At 37.4% G+C, this 25,648-nt stretch overlaps 1 protein-coding gene across 3 annotated transcripts in view; it reads left to right on the forward strand.

The window, feature by feature from the left end:
- ARHGAP21 (Rho GTPase activating protein 21) overlaps nt 1-25,648 on the forward strand; it is a 147,594-nt gene that overhangs the window by 91,168 nt on the left and 30,778 nt on the right. For all 3 annotated transcript variants that reach the window (XM_054725712.1, XM_054725724.1, XM_054725718.1), the window contains exons 7-8: nt 1,795-1,849; nt 10,090-11,983. In XM_054725712.1, the coding sequence (XP_054581687.1) occupies nt 1,795-1,849; nt 10,090-11,983 (1,949 nt within the window). The remainder of the gene's footprint in view (nt 1-1,794; nt 1,850-10,089; nt 11,984-25,648) is intronic.

Below are 25,648 nucleotides of genomic sequence, written 5' to 3' on the forward strand. Positions count from 1 at the left end.
AAAAAAACATATTGTTATTGATTTTAGACAGGAAGGGAGAGGGAGAGAGAAATAGAAACATCAGTGATGAGAGAGAGTCATTGATTGGCTGCCACCTGCATGCCCCCTACTGGGAATCGAGCCTGCAGCTCAGGCATATGCCCTTGACTGGGAATTGAACTGTGACCTCCTGGTTCATAGGTCCATGCTCAACCACTAAGCCACACCAGCTGGGCCTATTTTCTTTTTAAAAATCGTGTTCCTTTTATCTGCTGTTGTTAGCAAATGGAAAATGCAGCACAAAGCCATTGAGATTCTGTAGTATATTAATGTAACAATGTACCCTTGCGGAAGAATTTATCTAAACATCAGTATGTATTTTCTACCAACTCTAAACATTGAAATACAAATACCTGTATATTTTACTAGTTACATTCATTTGAACCTGCGGTTCTTACTGGTTTTCTATTTTCTTAGCATTTATAAACCCCCAAGTAAGGGTTCAAATCTATCAAAAAGAGACACCCATAAACTAGTAGATTTTGTTGTTTTTTGTTGTTTGTTGATTGTTTTTTAATCTCTTGATTGTATTGGGGAAAATGCTACCTGATACTGTTAGGTTAGATATTGAAGCACTTGATGGGGATAGGACCACTCTCCTGGCCTTATCTAAATGCGATTCCAGGTCGCAAGACTCAATATAATTTACTTCTTTGAACTTTTTCATATGTAGAAAAATGGTCTATCACTTTGAACAGGAAATTTACAATACCAAAATAAAATGAGATGTTGTGTTTTTTTATAAAGGCTTTAAAATTCAATCGTAAAGAAGAAAGCACAGTAGTTGAAATACCATATTGTTTTTAAAAATGTTATAAATTGATCTCTTTTCTCTCGCGCGCTCTCTCTCTCTCTCTCCCTCCCCCTCCTTTTCCTTTTCCTTCTCCCTCTCCCTCTTCCTCTCTTTCTCCCTCTCTTCTCCCCTCCATTCTTCTTTCTAAAATCAATGAAAAAATAAGTTGTACCTGGCTGGTGTGGCTCAATGGTTGAGCAGCGACCCATGAACCAAGAGGCCACTGGTTTGATTCCTGGTCAGGGCACATGCCTGGGTTACAGGCTTGATCCCCAGTAGGGGCCATGCAGAAGGCAGCCTAATCGATGATTTCTCTCTCATTGATGTTCCTATCTATCCCTCTCCCTTCCCCATCACTACAATCAATAGAAACATTAAAAAAAAACTTGTGATGGTGAACTCTGATTTTCTTCACCTCTGAGGACCAAAGGGAATATTTCAAAATGAGAATGCTTAATATTGTTTAAAATGTTAAATGTGAGGGATCTTTGGTTATTTTTATGTTCATGTACTTGTTAACTTGATAAATAGTGATAATATGTGCTAAAAATGTGTGATTTGTTCTGTTACTTGAAGTAAAATAATAATGACAAATTATATACTGATGAATTTTCTTCTAGGACTTTTTAATATAAGTAATATACTTTGTTTATGAATTAAATTATGTTTCTAAATTATAAAGAAGTCTTGACTGATTATGAATAGCTCAAATATATGGCAGGGTGCTCTTTTTCATATATAATTAGTATATATGTGTATATGTGTATGTGTGTATATATATATATATTTTGAATTAATTTCATTTTAATTCTTGGGATTTAAATAAATAAAGATTTTTTTAAGTTAAAACTTAAACTTTAATCAATTTAAGAAATACTTCGGAGTTAACTATTTTTTTCTTGATGTCTTTCTTACATATTCCCACCTCCCCTAAAATAGTATTTGTATATTTTCAATTTCAGTGATACAACATTGGAACTTAGTGTTATGCCAAAAGATGAAGACATTCTCCAAGTGGTAAGTTTTATTTATTCAAATATGAATTGTTTTTTTAGTCATGAGTGCTAATAAAAATCTTTTAAAGAGGAAATTGATTTTTAAAAAATTATAGGACAAAAAACCCCAAACTCTCTTGTTCAATTAGCAGAGTCTGGAATTTGCCACATTATTTAAAAAAGAAAAAAGACCATTGTCAATATTTTGCAATTAAGTGATATGAAAATGTGTTATTGATTCCACAGTGAACTTTTCTTACTGTTGTCATTTGCAATGACATCCTTAGAGTTCACCCCAAATGTTGCTTTCTAGGTAGTCATGTGACCAAAAGCCAAACCTCAGGGTGCAAACCCTATCTGCAGAAATTAGAATATTTTTTCTAATATGAGAAATTTTATGAAAACCATTTCTTAATTTTCCAATACGTATTACTGTTTATAAATTAGCAAGTAATTTTGTTTAACAGTATCAATTCCATTAGTAATATTCACAATAAATGAATCTACAACTTAAGGGAAACATATTAAGGTCTTAGAGAGGAAATGAAACTATATTATTGAAAACTTTGGCATTTAAAGTATTTTTCTCATTTTTAGAAAGAAAAATGGAATGGAATACTTTCCTCCTTTAGTAAGCTTAAATATTGCTGAAAGTAAAAAGATGGTAAAATATATAAATTTTATTTAAGAAATTAATATTTTTCCTCAATTAACTTTGCAATTCTGTAGAATAAAAGAGCATGAGCAAAACCATTAAGTTGTACACTAAAAGCTAATAATTAGATCTAGGAAATGGCAGTTGCCACTAAAGTTTTGTTTTTTTTCATTCCTTTTAGTGAATAGTTGTTTTTTTCTTATTCAAGAAAAATAGGGAACTTATAGAACCTTTGTGGTGGGAATGGAAATTGTGAAGTAATGATTTTCATTTGTAGGGCATTAGTTTGAACTTAGCTCAACAAAAGTCCTAAGTAATCTTCTGTGAACTTTTGTTTTTATAAAAATGTCACTAAAGCTGATTCTAATGATTCAACTTATACACTGACATGTAAATATAATGAACTGAAATCCAGGGAATTCAACCTTGTATTTTTTTTTTTAAATATATTTTATTGATTTTTTACAGAGAGGAAGAGAGAGGGATAGAGAGTTAGAAACATCGATGAGAGAGAAACATCGATCGGCTGCCTCTTGCACACCCCCTACTGGGGATGTGCCCGCAACCAAGGTACATGCCCTTGACCGGAATCGAACCTGGGACCCTTGAGTCCGCAGGCCAATGCTCTATCCACTGAGCCAAACCGGTTTAGGCTCAACCTTGTATTTACAAGGTGTGTTGATTTTATTTGGGAATGGCTTTTTACTGATAACAGATTAACCATCTTAAGTACACAGCCTGTTGGGGTTGAAGCCTCAGCAAGGAAGGTGCCACTATCCAAGGTGATCTGCCGAGGCATATAGAGCTAGTGGTAGAGTTCCTGCCCTGAAGATAGCACAGAGTGAGAGAGTAGCAGACATAATCACTGCAGACCACGGAAGTCGCTAGATAAGAGATAGACAGGGTCTTCCTCCAGTGCTCCCCTTCAACAAGGACTAGAAAATGATAGACAGATGGCAGGGAAAGCTTTACCTTGTACCCTCTGTGCAATCTGGTGACTCCAGGACAGAATGTACTCCCAAAACAGAACTGTTTTCTCATCTTCAGTAGACGCTTTCCTTGCCAAAGTGAAGCACTGGTTGGACGCAGTTTTGAGCAGTGCACATTTCACAGAGTGGCTGGCATGGCACTAGATGCCCCGGGAGGGAAGCAAACACGGGATTACTGCCCCAGCTGCTGTGTGGTTCATGAAGAGCAGCAGCCGCAGCGGAAGGAATCATTCTCTAATGATGCGATCAGTGGAAAATTAGGTTAATTTATCTGTCTTGTTATATTATACTTAAGATAAATACATTTAAAATAAAGGTAAAATACAAAGGGTTGCAAACAGAGGGGAAAATTGGTTCACTAGAATGACATGAGTATATACATCTTCAAGGTTCATCAGTAAAGGGTGCTGGGATATTTTAACAGAAAACTCATTTTTAAAACATGTTACGTGAATCATAAGATATTAAAAGCTCTTACCCCTAATAATAAAAGAAAACCTCACTTAAAAACACAGCCTTTATTCACATTTGGATGTACTGTAATTTATTAGGAAACTGAAGGAGTGTATATAATTAATGCACTCTATGCATTGTTCCATTAGTATGGGGCAATTTCTTTTCTGCATAAATGTTTTTAGCTGGAATAGCTACTACAAGTGTTATTTTTTTAAAGCTATTACAAAACAAATAAACAAAAAAAAAAAGAATGTGGGATTAAAAAAAACTCATTACAAATACTTCTGACAGATTCTAAAGCTAAAAAGTTGTATGAGGGGCCTTCAAGAAGTATTTATGGTAGTCTTAACATTGATATCCCAAATATATACTTATAAAGATGTATTTGTCCCATGAGATTGAATATTTATTGTAAAGAAAAAGTAAACATGACCATTTTTACAGCCACTGTAAAAATTATTTACCCGAGCGAAGAAGCCTATCATAATTTGTATATGTTTGTTGGGTAGGCAGGTTGGGTGTGTCCGTGAAATTTTGTTCCTGAAGTGATATACGGACCACATTGTTCTAGAAGTACCAGGCTCACCTTTGAGAGGACAGAGAAACTGTAGTTTGGTTTAAAACTTGACTCATGTAAGGACAGGTATAATAATAATAATAATAATAAATTTCATACTTTACAGGTGACAATGATAGAATGTTGAAATACATGAAGTAAGGTGAAGAATAATTCATTATGTTATTAACTAGTGCTGGTCATAGTACTCCTGTACCTGGAAGCTTAATTTTTTAAACCAACGTATATTTTCTGGATTAATGATGAATAGTGTTACATTCATATTATTCACTTTGACAGTATTTTATAATGATACTAGCGTTCCCATTGCAGGAAAAATCCTGCAATACGGTTTCCTGCTGCACTCTACCCCGCCCCACCTCTGCTCCTCCCTTGTCCCCCTGCCCGCCTTCTCCGCCAGCCCGCCCCACCTCCGCTCCTCCCTTGTCCCCCGCCCCGCCTCCGCTCCTCCCTTCAGCATCTCTTGGCTTCTTTCTACGCTGTCTTGATATGCAAATTAGCCGCCATCTGTGTTGGGGTAATTTGCATACTCATCCTGATTGGTTGATGGGCGTGGTTTGGTTGGTGGGCGTGGCTTGGGCGTAGCGAAGGTGCAGTCAATTTGCATATTTGTCTATTATTAGGTAGGATTTTAGGTTGTGATATCTTAGTTTCATATTTGTAAGTTATTGTTACAAAACAAGAAGCATTTCCTGTTTCATTAAAAAAACAAAACAAAATGGTTTTGTTACCATCTTCAAAGCTCTGTGTGAATGAAATAGCCACCATCCATCAAGTCACCTAAACAGAGATGCCGGCTGAATGAAATACTTTCTTGAGTAGACGGTTGATAGGAGAACTCAATCTCAACATTTTTTTCAGTGGATGCCTCAAGATATTTTGTTAGGCATTTGGCTCAATGGACTCAAAACAAAATTTTGAGTTGGTCAGATCTGATAGCTGTGGAGATTCTTGGGTATATCTAATGTTTGATCAGGGCGTTTTGAGCCTATTTGGTGCTGGACTGGGTTAAAAACATAGCAAGGTGAAACACCTTTTCTAGTGTAACAGGGCAGGAAGTGATGGCACTAGAATTTGAAACCCAGCCGGTCAGAAACTAAAACCTGACCTCTAAACTAACCCACAGTCTTATTCGGCCATTGGTTACCGATGAGGAGACAGGGTGGCTTATCACAGTCACACTGCTAGTTAGTTCAGAGCTGTTATTCTTACTCACACTTGAGCTCTGAGTCCAGTGCTCTGTTTTCCACTGCATGAAGATATGATATAAATTGAAAACTGTAATTTAGCCCTAACCGGTTTGGCTCAGTGGATAGAGCGTCGGCCTGTGGACTGAAGGGTCCCAGGTTCGATACTGATCAAGGGCATGTACCTTGGTTGCGGGCACATCCCCAGTAGGGGGTGTGCAGGAGGCAGCTGATCGATGTTTCTCTCTCATCGATGTTTCTAACTCTCTATCCCTCTCCCTTCCTCTCTGTAAAAAGTCAATAAAAATATATTTAAAAAAATGTAATTTAACCCAAGTTTGTCTTTAGATTTATTAGAACTATATATGGTGCCAGGTGGGTATTGGAAATAGCAGGAGGAACACTTTGTAAAGTATATGATTGTCTAACACTGTGCTGTATACCTGAAACCAATACCAAATAACAATGAATGCAAACTGCAATTGAAAGAAAAGAATTAATTTCAAAATAATCATTTGTTTTATAATCAGTAGAATATTCTTAAAATAAGATATCCATTGGTCAAGTGTGGATCTAGGTAGTCCTGCCTAGAGTAAGAGAAACAGCAGTAGGATTTCTGGAGGGATTTTTTTCACATTTGGCAAGTTTGTAGCAGTTGCTTTGTTCTTTTTAAAAAATCTGTTTTTACATAATATAAGAATAGTACATGCTTGTTAGAAAAATTTCCAATAATTTACAAAGGTATAAAATACCCACCCGTCCCCTTCTCCCACACCCCATGTGGCATGGTTGGCATATATTATACTGTACAGACAGACATGTCGTTATTTTTGCTTTTCTTAGAGGTAATAGCATTAATTTAATAAGTCAGCATGTTAAAGTAAAATGGCAGGCAGCAATTTTACTGTTACCAGCTTATGTATTCTGCAGGAGTTTATTTATTTTGTTGTTTGTTTTTATCATTTATTAGATGGTATAAGTTTCATAGGTATGGGAATAGTGATTTTAATGCAACTTTCCTAAAACGGAATTGAAAGATTATTTCAGGATTATTTAGTATTAAATAATACATTTTTCTTTATTAAAACATTGATATGTCAGACCATGACATCTCAATGAAAGTCGTGGTACTTTTTGACCAAGTACACAAGGGAAAGTGTTCCACAGTCACAGCTATGAGCAAGTTACTGAGTTTTTAGTTCTGTTCCAAGAATATAAAACCTTATCAGTGTATTCCATGTTCACGTCAAAGAGTTGTATATTGTAATTCATTCCAGATGATCCACCCAGTGTTTGCCCAAGTCCTGGTGAACACTTTCCTCTTTGAAGGAGTCTAAAGCATTCCTTAGTAGGTGTTTGTTTTCTGTTGGAACACTTAAAGACATCATGGGAGAGAAGGGTTCCTTAAAGTGCATATTGTCTATTCCTAATTTACTTCCCTAAATTTATTGGAAGCTAATTTGTGTCTGTACATACCTCTCAGAATAGCCATAGAAGTTCCAGAATTATTCCCAGGTATGTCCATGACTCACTTGGAACACATACTAATCTATAATGGCCTTAGGGCGCTGCTGATTTCCCCAGGGATGTTAATTGAATGGTATTATTGGTTCTCAAACTTTATGAAAATGAGCAACTTTTAGATAGATGATAGATAGATAGATACATAGATACATAGATAGATAGATAGATAGATAGATAGATAGATAGATAGATAGATAAACAAGGATTTTTAGTGTTTATGAAGTGATAGACTATGTGAAGAAATTCAGTAATGCTCTTGAATGAATTATATTTTATTAACTGCAACTATATCTGCTTACAGTACTGTATGTGTAAGACATTCTATTTATTCAGTCTACTGTTAATTCAGTGGGGACTCATGAATACAGACTATTTCCTGTTTAGTATTGCTATATAGGAATCTTAGCAATGTCTGAAGTATGTCAAATAATTTTTCAAATATTTGGTAGTTCCAGTCATACACTTCTATTATTAAAATATTCCTCCCCAAATTTGAATAAAGGAGGTATCTTTAAAAGAACAGCATTTTCTAGCAGAAATTCTAATCATGTGAAACCCCTAGAGAAAATGGGCTCTATGGCCAAAGAAGTCTGTAATTTCTCTTTGAGTTTTGCATTGTGTATTAATGATGTAGAGGCCTTGAGAAGTCAAGAACCAGCCCACCTTTCCCTGCATCATTGACCGCAGAGAACACTCCCCACACCCCCTGTCAGGTGGTCCCTCATAAAACTGCACAGACACGCCGTGGGAAATGATGTACAGGAGAGCTCACTCATTCAAGCACCGCTTTCCTTTCATGGAAAAGTATTGGTGTGAATATAATCAGCATTAAAAAGAGAGGTTCGTTATGTCAGTGCACATATCCAAAGTGTATATTTTGACTGACTGTATTCATTCACTAAAACTATTATGGCATGCATGTTTTCTTTTATCTACTTCGCTTTAATTTCTCAGTGCAACCAAGTTTATGTTTAGAATATTCATTATAAGAAGGGTTATCTGGAAGTAATATTTTTTGCCTATTCAGTACTTATTTCCATAATGAAACCTACTTAATAAAACAGTCATTCTTTTTTCCCCCAAAATCATGGTGTAAAAGCAGCTGCCGTCAGCCCACTGCTCGTGGTTATGTTCTGATTTACAGGGGAAGGAGGAGGTTGTACTATTTTAAATGCATAATAGAGCATTCGTTTCGTCATCTGGAAGCAGAGATGGAAGCAGCTCAGGGGAAATGAGGGACATCAATGTTGCTCCTGTGGAAGGGAAGCTTTGGAGCACACTGTCAGACAGCAGTGCACAGCGAGGAAAATATCTGTTAGGAATGCATGTCTTCAGATGGCTTTTGCTTTCAAGAATGGTAGACAAGTCAAATGAGAACCAGATAAAAGTCCGAGAAAAAGATGCTCAGAAGGATACTGAAGTTATTCTTTATGCTTCACTGCCCTTTGCCTCTGTTGGTACCTTCCAGAGAAATCAGTATAGCTGTATTTTTAGCTTGCTGTTTCCAGCATCAATGTGACAACATGATTCTGTCTTTATATCAGTAAGCAGCTTCTACTATGTTTTCCTATTTTCTGCTAGCTACAATTTACAAAGGATGTCACAGCTCTGGTAAGAAATGCACAGAAGCCATTTCCTTGCTTTTTATGTCATGTTTGGTAGAGATTTGTAATAAGCCAAATTGATTAAAACTGTAAGTTTGCTTAGAGAAATCCCTCCATATTGTTAATCTTACTAATTTGCAGAATGTGTTTGTGATCATTGTTTTCTTTATTTTTAATTTTTTTTATCCTGTGCATAACTGGTTTTAGAACATGATATTTATCTGCATCTGTATTTTCTAAGTATCTCACCCTCTCTCTTTCCTTAGTCCTTTGCTGTGATGTTATGTTTGTGGCTGCGCTTGAGCTTTGCAAGCTATCTAATGCAAAGGCAGGATGTGATGATAGTCTTGAATGCAGCTTGTTTTGATTAGAGGAGTATATGTAATGTGATACCACACCTAGCTGTCTCAGATGCTAAACAGTCCTGAGTTGCATTGATTAGCTCTGTTTTGTAGACTCTGTGTTTAATTTCAGTTTTTCTTAAGTTTTAAAAAATATTGCTAGGTAATTTTACAAATAATTGATAAAAAAAATAATTTGAGCTGCATGCCTGCCTGTTAGTAGTAGATAAACGTCTCAACAAGTAAAAGAGACCAAATAAATTTGTACAATATAATTTTGCATGAGCTTAAAATAAGAATTATGTACAGAAAAGTGAGTTACCTTTATTTTCACATTTTTATGCCTTTAATATATGTGCTTACATGCCTGTTCTCATTTTAAATATTAAAATATTTAGCATGGTTGTTGAAAAGACCTGATTTATCAAAATGGATTATTTTGGGGACTCAGTAATCATTAATCAAGATACCTAATTTATGAGAGCAGTAGTGCTTAAAATGGAAATATGTTTGGTTAAGATTTTTAATATTTTCACCTCTATTCTGGGCAAAAGATCAGAATCTTCTTTTGCTGAGATTTAACCTGTCGACTGCTGAAAAATCATGAAACTTGAATGGGGAAAATTTCGGAAGCAATCTGGCTGTATCTGATTGGTGGGGGGAAATTTTTGGTGTGCTTCTAATCCTTTGAGAAAATAGGCAATTGTAATTTTTATTTGTTGCACATTCTACAATTTATTTGATTTCTGAGAGACTAGCCCTTTTCTAAATTTGTGGTGCACCCTGATATTGTGTTTGCATGCATGCTTGAGTGAATGCCACTCAGGAACAAGGTAGGGCACCGTAAAATAAAGTAGTGCATTGCCAGAATGGGAATTATTGTTCTTTTAATGACTTTTTAATGACACTTGCCTCTCATTTCCATGTAGGCGTATTCTCAAGATGCCTACCTGAAAGGCAATGAAGCCTACAGTGGCAATGCCCGCAATATCCCCGAACCTCCACCAATCTGCTATCCCTGGCTGCCATCTGCCCCTTCAGCCATGGCAGCGCCAGCTGAAGTATCTTCTCCAGACTCCTCATCCAGCAAACAGCAGACCAGTACCCCAGTACTCGCCCAACCCAGCAGGGCCTATAGAATGGAAATACAAGTGCCTCCATCACCAACAGACGTTGCAAAGTCTAACACAGTGGTGTGTGTTTGCAATGAGAGTGTGAGGACTGTCATTGTACCTTCTGAGAAGGTTGTAGATTTGTTACCTAATAGAAACAACCATACAGTTCCTTCACACAGAACTGAAGAGGTGAGGTATGGCGTAAGTGAGCAGCCCTCTTTAAAAACAGTGTCAAGAACCACATCACCATCATCATCCATTCCCACTGCCCACCTAATGCATCAGGCTCCAGGCTCCAGATCGTTGGAACCTTCTGGAATTTTACTCAAGTCTGGCAATTACAGTGGACATTCAGAAGGAATCTCAAGCAAAAGATCTCCAGCGTTGGATTCTCCTTCCGTGTCTGTCAATCATTATTCTCCAAATTCCCATCAGCACATAGACTGGAAAAACTATAAAACTTACAAAGAGTATATTGATAACAGACGATTGCACATGGGCTGTCGGACAATTCAAGAAAGATTAGATAGTTTAAGGGCAGCATCTCAGAGCACAACAGACTATAACCAGGTGGTACCGAACCGCACGACTTCGCAGGTACGACGCCGCAGCGCCTCTCACGACCGAGTGCCCCAGTCGGTGCAGATCCGACAGCGCAGTGTGTCCCAGGAGAGGCTGGAGGACGCTGTGCTAATGAAGTACTGTCCACGCAGTGCGTCGCAGGGGGCACTCACAGCCCCACCTGTTGGTTTCAGCAATCACAGGACTCGCTCATGGGATTATATCGAAGGACAGGGTGAAACCTTGGAAAATGCCGCTTCTGAAAGTCAAATGCCAGATTCAAATGGAGAAAGAAAACAGACTTATAAGTGGAGTGGATTTACTGAGCAGGACGATAGACGAGGCATTTATGAAAGACCTAGGCAGCAAGAAATCCACAAATCTTTCCGAGGTTCCAGTTTTACCGTGGCTCCGAGTGTTGTTAATTCTGATATTAGGCGAACGAGTGGCAGAGGAGTGGGATCTGTGTCCCAGTTTATAAAAATTCCACCAGATCTAAAAACAGTGCAGTCAAACAGAAGTTTTCAAACCACTTGTGGAATGTCACTGCCTCAAGGCATTTCACAAAACAGGTCACCTCTTGTCAAAGTCAGAAGTAATTCTCTGAAAGCACCTTCGATGCAGGTCACAAAACCATCATTTAGCCAGAATTCATTTGTTTCTATCAAAGACCAAAGACCAGTAAATCACTTGCATCAAAACAGTCTGTTGAATCAGCAGACGCGGTTAAGATCTGAAAGTGTCCCCGGTCACCAGGTGGATTCTGGGAAAGCCCCCTGTCTGTCTGGAGCTCCCAAGTCTGCCCCTCAGGTGAATGAGAACTCGGGCACTTCAGAAGGAGAATTACCTGTCACTCAAAGGAGCCAAGATGCACATTTACAAGCGGCTGAAATTGAGCAGTCCGATACTTTCGATAATAAAGAAACTGTCATCCTAAGAGAAAAACCTCCCTCTGGTCGCCAAACCCCGCAGCCTTTAAGGCATCAGTCTTACATCTTGGCAGTAAATGACCACGAGACCGCATCAGACACTACCTGCTGGCTGCCTAACGACGCGCGCCGAGAGGTCCATATAAAAAGGATCGAGGAAAGAAAGGCCTCCAGCACCAGTCCGCCTGCTGACTCCTTGGCCTCCATCCCATTCATAGGTGAGCTCATTTATAGTCATTGGCTGTATGTCCGATATTTAACACATCTTCATAGCAAAGTATTTCTAGTTTGACAGGCACAGAAATTTTACACTGTGGTTTTAAAACATTTCTTCTGCCCTAGCCGGTTTGGCTCAGTGGATAGAGCATCGACCTGTGGACTAAAGGGTTCTAGGTTCGATTCTGGTCAAGGGCACGTGCCCAGGTTGCGGGCTCGATCCCCAGTGGGGAGCATGCAGGGGGCAGCCAATCAATGATTCTCTCTCATCATTGATGTTTCTATCTCTCTCTCCCTCTTCCTTCCTCTCTGAAATTAATTTTAAAAATATTAAAAAATAAAGCATTTCTTCTGAATTTTCTAAGTTGTGCTTAAAACCAGAGCCATAAGTATTTATCCTCTTTCCCCTTTTGTTTTGTTTTTAGACTTTACATATTCAGTCCCCTTTTTAAGTTTTTGTTTAAATGAAACAAACTCCCACTTTCTGGGGCCAAGGGACTCAGCAAACCAAATTGTACCTAGCTGATGATATATCTGAATCAAAAGTTAGGTAGAGCAGTTTTGATAATTAGTAATCTATCGTCCATATAAACCAGGGTTGGGGAACATCTGGCCCGCGGGTGATATATGCCTGAGAAATCATTTGGTTGGCCCTGCCAAGACGTTAGGGGTGAGTTAATTAAATGTTTCACCAAATATAGCAGGCTAATTTTTAAATATATATTTTTATTGATTGCAGAGAGGAAGGGAGAGGGAGAGAGCGATAGAAACATCTGTGATGAGAAAGAATCATTGATCAGCTGCCTCATGCAAATCCCCTATTGGGGATCGAGCCTGCAACCCGGGCATGTGGCCTGACCTGGAATCAAACTGACCCTCCTGGTTCATAGGTCGACACTCAACCACTGAGCTACACCAGCCAGGCTAGCAGGCTAATTTTTAAGTTGATAATTTTGTATGGCTCGAGAATCCTATCTAATAAAAGAGCAATATGCAAATTGACCGTACCTCTGCTACACCTACAAGCCACGCCCACAAGCCAATCAGGAGCAAATATGCAAATAAACCCAACCAAGATGGCCGAGGCCACGGAGAGCAGGAGGGAGGCTTGGACTTCCCCGGTGATGGAGGAAGCCAAGCTTTCCACCTGCCCTTGCCGGCCCAGGCCTCCGCTTAAGGCTATAAAGTTTCAATTATAGAAGGTAAATAAATCCCAAAAGAAATGGCTGTGGCCACTGAGCGAGCAGAAGGCTTGGCTCCGCTCCAGGCTACAAAGTTTCAATTGTAGAAGATACATAAATCCCAGATACCAGGGCCTCCGCTTGGGTCGTCGGGGGGCGTGGCCGGCCTGCAAACTACCACAGGTCCCTCGCCCAGGCCACCCCACGCCCCAAGGGAACTCACTCCCTGATCCGGAACACCCTTCAGGGCAAATCAGCTGGCCCCCACCCATGCACAAGGCCTCTATCCTATCTAATAAATGAGTAATATGCAGATTGACCATCACTCCAACACACAAGATGGCTGGCTCCATGTGGTCAAAGATCCTGCCCCCATGTGGACACAAGATGGCCAGCAGGGGAGGGCAGTTGGGAGGGACCAGGCCTGCAAGGGAGGGCAGTTGGGGGCGATCAGGCCAGCAGGAGAGGGCAGTTGGGAGGGACAAGGCCTGCAGGGAAGGGCAGTTAGGGGTGACCAGGCCTGCAAGGAAGGGCAGTTAGGGGTGTCCAGGCCTGCAGGGGAGGGCAGTTAGGGGCAAATAGGCTGGCAGGGAAGCAGTTAGGCATCAATCAGGCTGGCAGGGGAGTGGTTAGGGGGTGATCAGGCTGGCAGGCAGAAGCGGTTAGGGGCAATCAGGAAGGCAGGCAGGCGAGCAGTTGGGAGCCAGCAGTCCTGGATTGTGAGAGGGATGTCCGACTGCCCTCGAGGGATCCCATATTGGAGAGGGTGCAGGCTGGGCTGAGGGACACCCCCCCCCCCCCCACCCCCCCCCTGTGCATGAATTTCATGCACCGGGCCTCTAGTGATGTTATAAATATTCAGATGGCCCTAGGCAGAAAGAATAAAAGATTCCCCACCCCTGATATAAACAATGCTATTTACTTTCTAAAGTGTGTGTAAGTTAACTTAAGCTGAAAGAAGATACCTCTTCATTGTCAAATTTCTGTTTTAGAATAACTCTTGGAATAGATTTGGAAAAATTACCTAAATGACAAGCATGTACCCCAATTTAGGACACCTGTCACATGTACTAAGTCTTTAATCGGCTCCCACACACCTCAGGTATATTCTTCACAAAGCAGCCACTGTAATGTTTCAAAAGTGTAAATCAGATCATGCCACTCTAACCCTCTGTTTACTTCCTGTGTTACCCAAAATAGAATAGAAAATCCTACAGTGGCCTGTGAGGCATTCCTTGAACTGCCCCCCAACACGACTCCACCTCTGACTCCATGTCCTATCTTCTGTTCATTCATCCCATCTTCATCTAGGCCAGCTTTGCACCTGGGAATTGCCAAGCATGTCCTGCTTCAGGGCCCTGGCACTGCCTGACTTGCCCTCTCTTACTACATGGCTCTTTGACATTACCTTGTCAAAGCAGCCTATCCAAAATAGGTACCCCACACACATACACAGATCCTGGCAATTCCCTATCCTCTTAAGCTACTTATCTTCACATCACTTGTTTCCACTTGGTATGTTTTGTAGTTTTTGTTTATTACATGTTTCTTTGCTGAGCTAAAACAAACTACATGAGAGCCAGGATTTTAGATCATTTGTTCAGTTCTCTGTCCTTAACTAACTTCCCTAAAATCACACAATAAGTGGTAGAGACAGGGATTGAAGACTTCTCTGATTCAGCCACATCACAGAGCACCATTTATACAGAATGCATTGTGAAGAGCGCCCCCTGAAGTTGTGTGGTGCAGGGGCCTGGCTTTGAGGCCAAGACCCATATTGTTACTCTCTTACCTCATAAGTTCATGAAGAGTTCTTCACAATTTGACAATATATTGTGCTTCTCTTTGGGTAATATTTCAGTTTTTCTTCTCTAGATAAACTTTTTAAAGCTGTTGAACTATTAAAATGCCAAGTGATATATCAGAATCAGCTTTTTAAAAAATTCTGATTTTACTTATTGTTTATGATATATTCAAGTTGAACACATTGTGGGGAGTCTTAACCTAAATTGTTCATATTCATATACACTGAGTGGCCAGATTATTGTGATCTCTGAACGCATAATAATCTGGCCACTCAGTGTATATCCTATATAATAAAAGGCTAATATGCAAATTGTCCCCTCGACCAGGAGTTCGACCAGCAGATAGGCCGGCCAACCGCCCATGTCCCCTCCCCCTGGCCAGGCTGGCCCGACCCCACCCATGCATGAATTCATGCACCAGGCCTCTAAAATACACACACACACACACACACACACACACACACACACACTCACTCTGAGTGACCAGATTATTATGTGTTCAGAGATCATAATAATCTGGCCACTCAGTGTATGTACCCTTAAGGCTAACCTCGAGAATAGTAGAACTTTACTGTAGGGGGAACCTTCTACATCATCTAGTTCATAGACAGTAACTGAGGACCAATGATTGTTTTACGATTTCCTAAGACATAAAAAGCCCTACAACCTGTGGCTGTATTTCAAAGGCTTGTGAGATCTTTTCAGAATACTGGCAACATAATTTCTTCCTACTTGATAAGAATAATTAATGAGATTATATTGGAAAAATAAAAAGTGTGCTAGTTATAGATGTTAATATTTCTTCCTATTTATGCTAAGTACAGAAATAAATAAAAAAGTCAATTATGTTATTAAAGAGAGAATGTTGGCTAACATAAAATAAAAATATATAGTTCTATAAACATATAGATTTAGGAAAATTATTAAAGTAAATAATTTTCTTTATTACAAATGAAAATGCTCACTGATTAGATTTGATCAGATTCCACTTTAGGTACTTATTAGAGTCTCCTTCATAGTTCCTGGTGAATATCTTTTGTTTAATGAATCATGACTTTTAAAAAGTCCCCAGCACAGAAATGCTTCTATAGTCCATTTATTTCTTGTGAGCCTCTTTGAATCTTAATATATAGCATATGATTACTATGGTGTATCAGTTTACAGCACCAGTGGAATTAGGGTAGAATAAAGAACTGAACTAGGAACAATTTGTTTTACTGTGCTTGTATATGTGAATATTATCCAAGGATATAAGCATTCTTAAAAATTTTTCTAGGCCCTGAGATTGAACACCAGTGCCTTCCAGGTTTTTATAGCATTTTCATAGTTTTTATAAAATTTAATGCTGTTTGAAATAAAGGTATGGGAAAGAAGTTAGTTTTAGAATTTATCTAATTTTTAGTGCATAATATCAAAAGTACATTTCTTTTGCATAATATACTTGCCTTTATACTGTGAAAATATTTTAGCTCTTTGACTAAAAATCTTTTACTGTAACCTCAAAGTCCAAAAAAATACAGGGTGGGCAAAAGTAGGTTTATAATAATAATAAATGATTCAATAGTTAATACATAAATATTACAAGCATAAACCCTGTGTCTCATGTACTCACAAGTTTGCCCCACCCTGTGTTTATTAATTTGCTCCAGTAACTGTGTTAAGTACATAACTAACCAATCAATAAAAGAACTTTCAGCATTTCATTAAATGTAAGTTCCAAAATTAACTATTGAAATCCTTTTATTATTGAGCTTTAAAGTTTTATTTGACCCATAGATGCTTCTCCTTTCAATCTAGTTATTTTAAGAAATACATATTTTAGTGGGATAGATGCCGGCATTGAAATGGAACAGAGAGACTGTTTGCAATTTCCCCAAGTGTTTTCCAGGAACACTAATCCCATTGGGTTAAAGGAGGGAAAAATGACCAGTAATCAGATAATTGAGAAATGCTGGGCTTAAATAGTTAAACGAATATTTCTCATCTTAACCATAAGACTCTCACAATCATTAATGTGTTATACATCGTGAATTTTCTGGGTAGGAGGTAATACAGTTTTTCCAGAAGTATTTGACCATGAACTCTTTCATTTAGAGCAGGGGTGGGGAACCTTTTTGTCTGCCAAGGACCATTTGGGTATTCATAACATCATTCGCTTAATATAATTCACTTAACATAAATTTATGTTGCTATGAAAACAACTCCTAGATTTATTGAATTTTGAGTCCCACCTATGGTTGCCTTGGCAGGGCCAGACCAAATGATTTCATGGGACTTACACAGTCCATGGGCTGGATGTCCCCCACTGCCAACTTAAGAGTCTCTCTCTGTAATATACCATAAAACACACTTTGGGGTATGTTGGTCTATATTCTACACTATTTTATGTGATGTTTAAATTCAAATGAAAAAAGAAATTAAGGTTTACTTTTGTATCATCACACACCAGAATATCATATTCTGTAATTTTAATTATTTTTGTTATTTGAAATCATCATACACTAATGCAAAAAACAGCGACATTTAAATGCCTTGGCTTTTGTCCCAAAATATCAGATAATAGAGCTAATTCTTTTATTTTCTTATCTATAATAAGAGCTAATGATATGTCTACAGAAAGATTTTCCCACATTTTTACACATTTAACATCTAATTTTTCCTGTCACAAAGATTTAGAAAAATTTAGAAAATAAACCAATTTATTTGTTTTTAAATTGGGAATATCAGTCACCTACAGTATTTTGTTTACCCCACCAACTCACATATATACTTTTTAAAGCTTCATGGTAAGTTTTAAAAATAAATTTCAACCTCATTTGCAAGTAAACACAAAACAAAATGAATAATGAGTTCATAATTTGATATTTAGTAGCAAGTATTAAGATGTATTCTACAATCTTTACTTTGTACATTTATACTACTCTTAACTACCAATGTGAAGAAAATATAGCTGTTTTAGTTATACCCAGAAGACATCTCAAATTTATTTCCCCCCCTTTTTTTTGGCCCTATTTCTAACGCTCTTTGTTAGCCTAACTAAAATTGAATTAGGTTGGTGTAGCCTTATTGGCACTGCCATTTTCAACCAATTTAGAAGTTTTAAAGATTGTAAGGGACAGTGTCCACTCAGGTGAGCCCAGCTATCTGAAATTTGCCCACAAGAAATGAAAATGGGCATGTGCCGGGGGGTAGGGGAGGCTGGGGGGTAGGGGAGGCTGGGGGAAGGTCAATGGGAATGGGGAAAGGAGACATATGTACTACTATTTGTAATACTTTAAACAATAAAATAAAATTTTTTAAAAAAGAAATGGAAATGGGTGGTTATGACCTTATACACAGTTATCACCTTAAAGAGCTCTAGTCTTCATTGCCAACAATGATATTGTAGTAGTATGCAGTGAGCTCCCCTGACCCTCTTATATACTAAATACATACTGAGTCTTTTTGCAAAACAAATCTATAAAGAGAACAATTGTACTCTACCTCTTATAATCTTTTTCATATATCAACTTTTCCCAAAATTGTGATTCCATTGCTTCTTTTTTTATCTTGAAATTTTTTATTTTAAATAATTTTTTATTAAAGTTGACATACACTATTATATTCGTTTTAGGTGTACAATCCATGATTAGACATATAACTTACTAACTTATCAGCCCAATAAATTAGTGCCCATCTGACACCATAAATAGTTATTAGAGATTTTTGCTTTTATTATTTGGGTGATGATATGAGGTAATTTTTAATATAATAATGAAAAACACACTTCAGAACTTCTGTAGTACTTTATAATCTACTAAGTATTTCATGCCACAATCTTTAAGATAACCTGGTAGGAAATTTAGGTCAGGAATAAATAACACACTTTATGGATGAGGAGAGTTAAGTATTTTGCTTAAGATCTTTCAGCAGGTAACTGACAGAGTAGGTGGCTGGTTCCAGATTGCATATTCTTTTGACAATGCCCTAAAACTTTGTTAAATTTTAATCCTGTCTTTTTCTCTTTTAAATCTTAGCCTAAAAAATAATTCTGAATTTAATATTCACCATTCTCAGCTCAGATTTCCCAAGCTTGAATTGGCATCTTTTCACTAAATAAATTTATTTGTTCCAAGATTGTTAAATAAACTGTTCACCACAGAATGAATTTAGCTGCTCATTTATCTTCCTTTTGATAGTAGCATTCACTTTTATTTAAAAATATTTCAAATTTATCTGTTGCACACTTTATAGAATTCTAAGCTTATTTATTTAGGGAAATAATTTTTTTTAATTTTGCATTTATAAAAACCATGGAATTATTTCCCTAAAGTAGCTTTTCTGGATTTTCAGCTATTTCTTTAATGTTGAAAATAGATCCAATAGTAACTACACTCTCAGCACCATCTGTCAGTTTTTAAAATAGATCCAAACCACAAAAGCCCCCTAACAAATCCCTTGTTTAGAAAAACATAGAAGGATTTTATATTGTTACATAAAATAAACATAATTTTACCCCCTTAGTGGATTTATTATTGTCAGCCTCTAGAACTAGAATTGAGCCTTCTGATAATCCTAGTCTGATGTCTTTATTTTATAGTTAAGGAATCTAATACCCAGAAAAATTAAGTGGCTTCACAAAGTCAAACCAGACAGGATCTAAGCCTCTTGATTTCCTGCTCAGTTTTCCCCATTCCCAGTAGCTTTCTTATTTTATGTATGAAAATCATTCTACAGATTGGTTAGTGAAATTGGTGTATTTAATTCTTCTTAAGTAAATGTTGAGTTTCTTGAAATAAATACTTGCAGTATTTGTCAGCTGGCAAGCTGGGTCAATTTTCATACCCACATGTCTCCTCACATACACACAAACCCATGAAATCTTAAGTTACCTCCTCTGATCTATGGGACTGCAGAAATTCAGCAGTAATTATAACCTGTCGTCTGTGACAAATCTAAAAGCAATACTTCCACTTGACCTTTTAAAACTTAGAGCACTTGCTGTGTTAATATCGTGCATCCTACCTTGTGGATGAGCTGCTAGACCCAGTGCTGACCATGGCATTGCACACATTCCTGCTTTTGTTCTTGTTTCATCACCTGCCTATCAAATTCCTGCTATAACAGCAGTTCCTCTTACAACTCCTTTCCCTTTACTTCACTACCAACTGCCATGCGGTCATGTTAAGTATGAATAAAGTATTCAAAATTCTCCCCACTTCCTAACCTTTTAAAAATTATCTATCTAGTAGGAAGATACAAACCCCAAAATGGCTTTCAAAAAGCCAAATGTTAATTTAAATGTATGCTTATTAAGCTGGCTATTAAAGATGCTCGGTCTTAATTAAAAACCTGAATTCCAGTTATGATGATGAGTTGAATTATTGTTATAAAAAAATGAGGATATTTGAACTAGGTCATAGCACCCCCTTACCAGTTTATGTAACTTAACAGGACTTACTGCTTCAAGAACTCTATAATTAGTGTAAAAGTTTCAGTGAGTCTGCAGAGGTCTGTCCCTTGATCAAAGATTAGAAGCACATGTTAATATATTAGTGGCTTATTTTTTAAACATTCTTGCCTAAAACTTTTTAAAAATTGATTTGAGAGAGACTTGTGAAGGTCCCACGTCCTGCGTGGTTCAGGGTTTGGGCTCTGGAAGAGGGGCCGCCCGCAAATGAAAGAGACGAGACAAGAAATAATAATTTGGAAATATTGGGGGACCAGGCAGGAGCCCAACTCAAGAGGAAGGACTCTGCTTGGGCTCCTGCCTTGCCATCCTTTTATTCAATTTGGGATACACCTATATCCCTTAGGCAGGCAATTTCCAGTCACAGACAGACTATCTTATCAGTAAGGATTTACATCAGGCGTCCTCAGGCCGGGCCTGTGGGCCACATGTGGGTGTTTTTGCCGTTTTGTTTTTTTACTTCAAAATAAGATATGTGCAGTGTGCATAGGAATTTGTTCATAGTTTTTTTTAAACTATAGTCCGGCCCTCCAACGGTCTGAGGGACAGTGAACTGGCCCCCTGTTTAAAAAGTTTGAGGACCCCGGATTTACATGACTGTCTGGTAGGGAAGTTGCTTCAGCTACCATTGTCTGGACTAAACAGTGGGTGTACAGCCCTGACCTTTGCCAGAGCTCAAGGGTCACCAGCATTCCAGGCTCCTGTCCACACCTCTCTGCTAGTGAAGACAATGGGCAGCTTCCCGCAGAGACTGACCTCCATGTGAGAGAGAAACATCAATTGGTTGTCTCCTGTACGTGCCCTGACCAGGATTGAACCCACAACTAGGTATGTGCCCTGACCGGGTATCAAACCCGCACCTTCTTCCCGAGGACTGGACAACGGGACAATGTACCAACCAACTGGACAACCCAGCCAGGGCAGCCCCAACACTTTTCTTACCTGATGTTCACTAATTGGTGTTAATGGGGTTAAGTAAAATTTGCCTAGGGAGTTCATTTTTTTTAGGATAACCTTATTTCATTGAGTTTAAATTTAAATTAGTTTGAAAAACCTATAGCATTGCCAAAGAGTGATAAGTTATCATTTGTAAAGAAAGAGCTTCTATTTGCCTATAGAAAAGGTAATTCCACCTTATATAACTCATGTTCTCATCTCCCTTGATATTTAGTCAGAATTGAATTTCTTTTTTAGACAAAAGTTGCATGAGTAATTAGTAGTATTTATTCTCCTTTTCCATAAAGACAAAGAAAAATCTCAGATTTTTTAAAACTTGTTTTGCTTGAGATATACATTGACTTTTTAGGTCATTTGCAGTGAATGTCCTTTCTTGTAGGACTTGGAAAAGAAACAGTTTATTCAATCCATATTTTTGGTTAAAAAACACACAAAACACATTTTTTCTTGATATTTTGGAAAAATGTGCTTACTTTTACATTAGTTGCCATTTCTTCCAATTTAAACAAATTGACTCCTCTCCATGTGATGTATAGTTTACTCCATCATTGAATATTATCGTATTAACATTTCTTAAATAGTTATGATGTAATTTGGGGAATGGTAGGGTAGGATCCCCTCTTTCTAGCAGAGGTGAAATAAAAAGCAAAATTATGTCAAGGGACCAATTATTCTGCCACAGTTTCTGCCAAAAATTCTGATAATTTCACTGAGTTGTATAAAATTATTCTCAACTATAACTATAATTATAAAGTACAAACTACAATGATGATGTGTTCTTTTGGAGTAATCATGTGACCTGTGAGAAAAATTCCTCCTAACCAAGCTCATTTTAGAAAGGGCGATTTTTGCTCTCTGCTCTAACCTGCAGCATTAGACATTGGGTGTTATGATGCTTGTTTGTGAATTGGAGCTAGAAACACATTGTATTCTACTTTTGTATTTGTCAGAATTCTCTCGGTTACAGATGATAGAAACTTATTTCAACTTAGCTCAATGCTGAAAGGAATGTCCGCTCACAATGTAGAAGTTCTGGGGTAGACCCGGATCTGAATACTCAAATGATTTGACATCAAGTTTGGGTCTTTTTTCTCAGTTTTGGTTTCTTTATTCTCAGGTACATTTTCTCCACATGGTGAAAAAGATGGCCAGTGGCAACTCACAATTTATGAATTTTTACAGTTCTTATTTTCCAAGAAAGAGAAAAGAAAGACCCTAATTTTCTCAGTGTCCATAAAAAAAATCTAAGATGAAGATACTGTAATTAGTCCTGACTGGATCATATTCTCACCCCCTGGCCAGTCACTGTGGACTCAGAGGGATGGGGTCCTGGAATGGGTTAGGCCTAGATCGTATGCCCACACATAGGAAGGTGAGCCACTCCAGTGAACCTCAAAGACAGAGATAGAAAGCCAGCTAAACAACATGTATTCTCTGTGGTCATCTTGCAGAATATGAAGAGGAACTATTAAAATAAGAACATCATGAAGTGAAATATTTGCCAGTTTATTAGATGAAAAACAGCAATGTTATCACTATTGTACTTTATCGGTTATTTTATTAGTAGTCAGATTTTCACAAGTTTTTTCTCACATTTGTATTAGGCTTTTGTATTTCTTTCATGAATTGTCTTTTCAGGTGCTTTCTCCTTTTCAGTTGTGATTTTAATGGTTCTTATCAGAGCACTCTGTATATTAGAGCCTCTACTCTTTTTTCTTGCTTTGTAGCTTGAAAAATAACTCTTAACAGTTCTACATAAAGTTTCACAGTATGCTTCCTTGATTTTGTACATGTCTAGATTTTTCTTGATTTGTGAAATCTTATAGATGTTCTAGAATATCACTTGATAAGAAATAACTAGTAGAAGTTTCATATTCAGATATGAATAATTAATTTAAATAGAATAACTTATAGTAGTCTCCATTTGGGAAAATCCAGATTGAATTATGGAATATATATTAACTGTGAGAATTCGTTAGTCTACCTTTGGAAAACTCTGAGTTCTGTATACATATACAATTCAAGGAACAAAACTATACAAACATATGTAATACTCCACATGATTTGAGGATAGATTTGCCTAAACATGATTTCTGCCTTTAGAAATATAATACCCAAAGAATTCTAGTGACTATTTATGACTGACCAAGATGTATTTTAAAGTAAGTAAACCAAGTTGTAGAATAATGCATATAATATCATCCCTTTTTATCAAACCAACCAGTCAGCAAAATAAATACAACCAAAACCTATTCGATCCCCAAACTATATGTTTATATATTTACATAAATATGGAAATCACTCACAACACTGGTTATCCTATATAATAAAAGCCTAATATGTAACTCGACCAAATGCCAAACGACTGGTGGAATGACCAATTGCTATGTTGCGCACTGACCACCAGGGCGCAGATGCTCAACGCAGGAGTTGCCCCCAGCCTGCAGGCCCCAGGCCAGCCAAAGTGGGTGCCAGCAGGGGCCCCCCGATTTTTCTGCTGGTCGCCCCACAGAGGGAGGCAACTGGAGGCGGCAGGGAGTGGGGCTGGAGAGCAGGTGGTGCCAGGCCGGCCAAGGCGGGTGCCAGCAGGGGCCCCCCAATTGCCCCGCCAGTCACCCCACAGATCGGCCCTGATCACCAGTCAGGCTTAGGGACCCTACCCATGCACGAATTTTGTGCATCAGGCCTCTAGTATATGATGATAAAGAGATAGGTAGGAGAGATCAGTGACTTTTTTGTCTAATCCTGTTTGGATTTTCTTTACCTGTTTCAACAGTGTTATACTTTTACCATTGGAAAATATTTAATAAGAAATTTTAAATTAAAGAAAAAAATTACCACTAAAATAGAAAATAAAGGCTAATTGGCATATACACTCATTAAAAATTCAAATCTAGCTAAGAATATATTGACAGCTAACCCAAGAATCTTTAATGTCCATTTACAAAAGCAAGCTATTGGTCATCTTTGGCAAGGTGCTTCCTGAATATATTGTCATGCCAGCAAACATCTCAAACTAACTGAATCTCTTTCTTGGATCACAAAACTATTCATTTAATTTTCTGCCAAGCAAAATAGGGGAAAATGCATGCTTTATACTTTAAGACAAAATACGTGCTATTTTCATCTGAAAGAATATTTAAGTTTATTAAAAATTTAGAAATTTGTTGAAAATATGACCAAAAATAAGAAAATCTGACAGCATACTGGTTTTGAATATATTTGTATATGAAAATAAAATTTTTTTGTTTTCCCTTTGGTCAACTAAAGGTCTATTTTCTTAAACATTGGAAAATGAGATAAGCCTGAATTATTCTTGTTTTTATATAATTCACACATTGGTAATAAAAAAACAGAAAGATTTTCATATTTTTACAGGAATAAAGATTGGATTTATTTGTATAATCCATAAATTTAAGGTAATATAATTTTGTGTATTTTAATTATATTTAGGTGCTTTTTTCTCTTTAATATAGTAATTCTTATATTTATTCTAAAGAATGCAAATAGTACTGAGCATTGTAAGGCAGTGTTCTAGTCCCCCCCTACCCCTGCTTTGTTAACACTCCCTAGAACAGGTGCGTGTCTATTCTTCCAGTCCTTTTTACACTCATTTACTTGAAGCAGAGATTATGTCATATCCAGTGTGTTAAAAGAAAAACAACAAAAACATAGTAAGTCAAAAGATATTGAATGCATAGCTCCAGGGAAGACCAGAGTCATAATTAAAGTTGCTTTTGAAATTTTGTTTAATGCTTACTCCACCATTTGAATTTCACTCCATGATATTTGATTTTACATAAATAAATCTCAACATGTTTTAAGATACTTTTCAAGGTATAAAATCAATTCTCTTGAAAGAATTTTCCATAGCATCTTGTAGACATTCTTTACACATGTGGTAACCACATATCCTCAGAGGGATGGTTGCTCTGCTTTGAGAAACGTTGTTTTATAAGAGCATCATCTGTTTTTTAAAATGCCTTTCTAAATATTTTCTATGTATGTATTTTGTAATAAATATTATCTGAACCTCTCCAGTGAATGTTTTTACTGCAGAAATCTCTTCAAAAAATTAATACTATGTAAACCAGATAATTCCTTCATATCAATACTCACAAATTCATATCAGAATTGTAGACCAACAGGTTCCATAGATCAAACTTATACATATGCATCATTTGAAAAAACACACAAACATTTTGTTAATTGTAGTGATTTAAATACTAATGATAGATTTAAAGAATACTCAACCTTTAGTAAAATTAAAGTTTT

The sequence above is a fragment of the Eptesicus fuscus genome, chromosome 2, assembly GCF_027574615.1.
Source record: "Eptesicus fuscus isolate TK198812 chromosome 2, DD_ASM_mEF_20220401, whole genome shotgun sequence".
Lineage (NCBI taxonomy): Eukaryota > Metazoa > Chordata > Mammalia > Chiroptera > Vespertilionidae > Eptesicus > Eptesicus fuscus.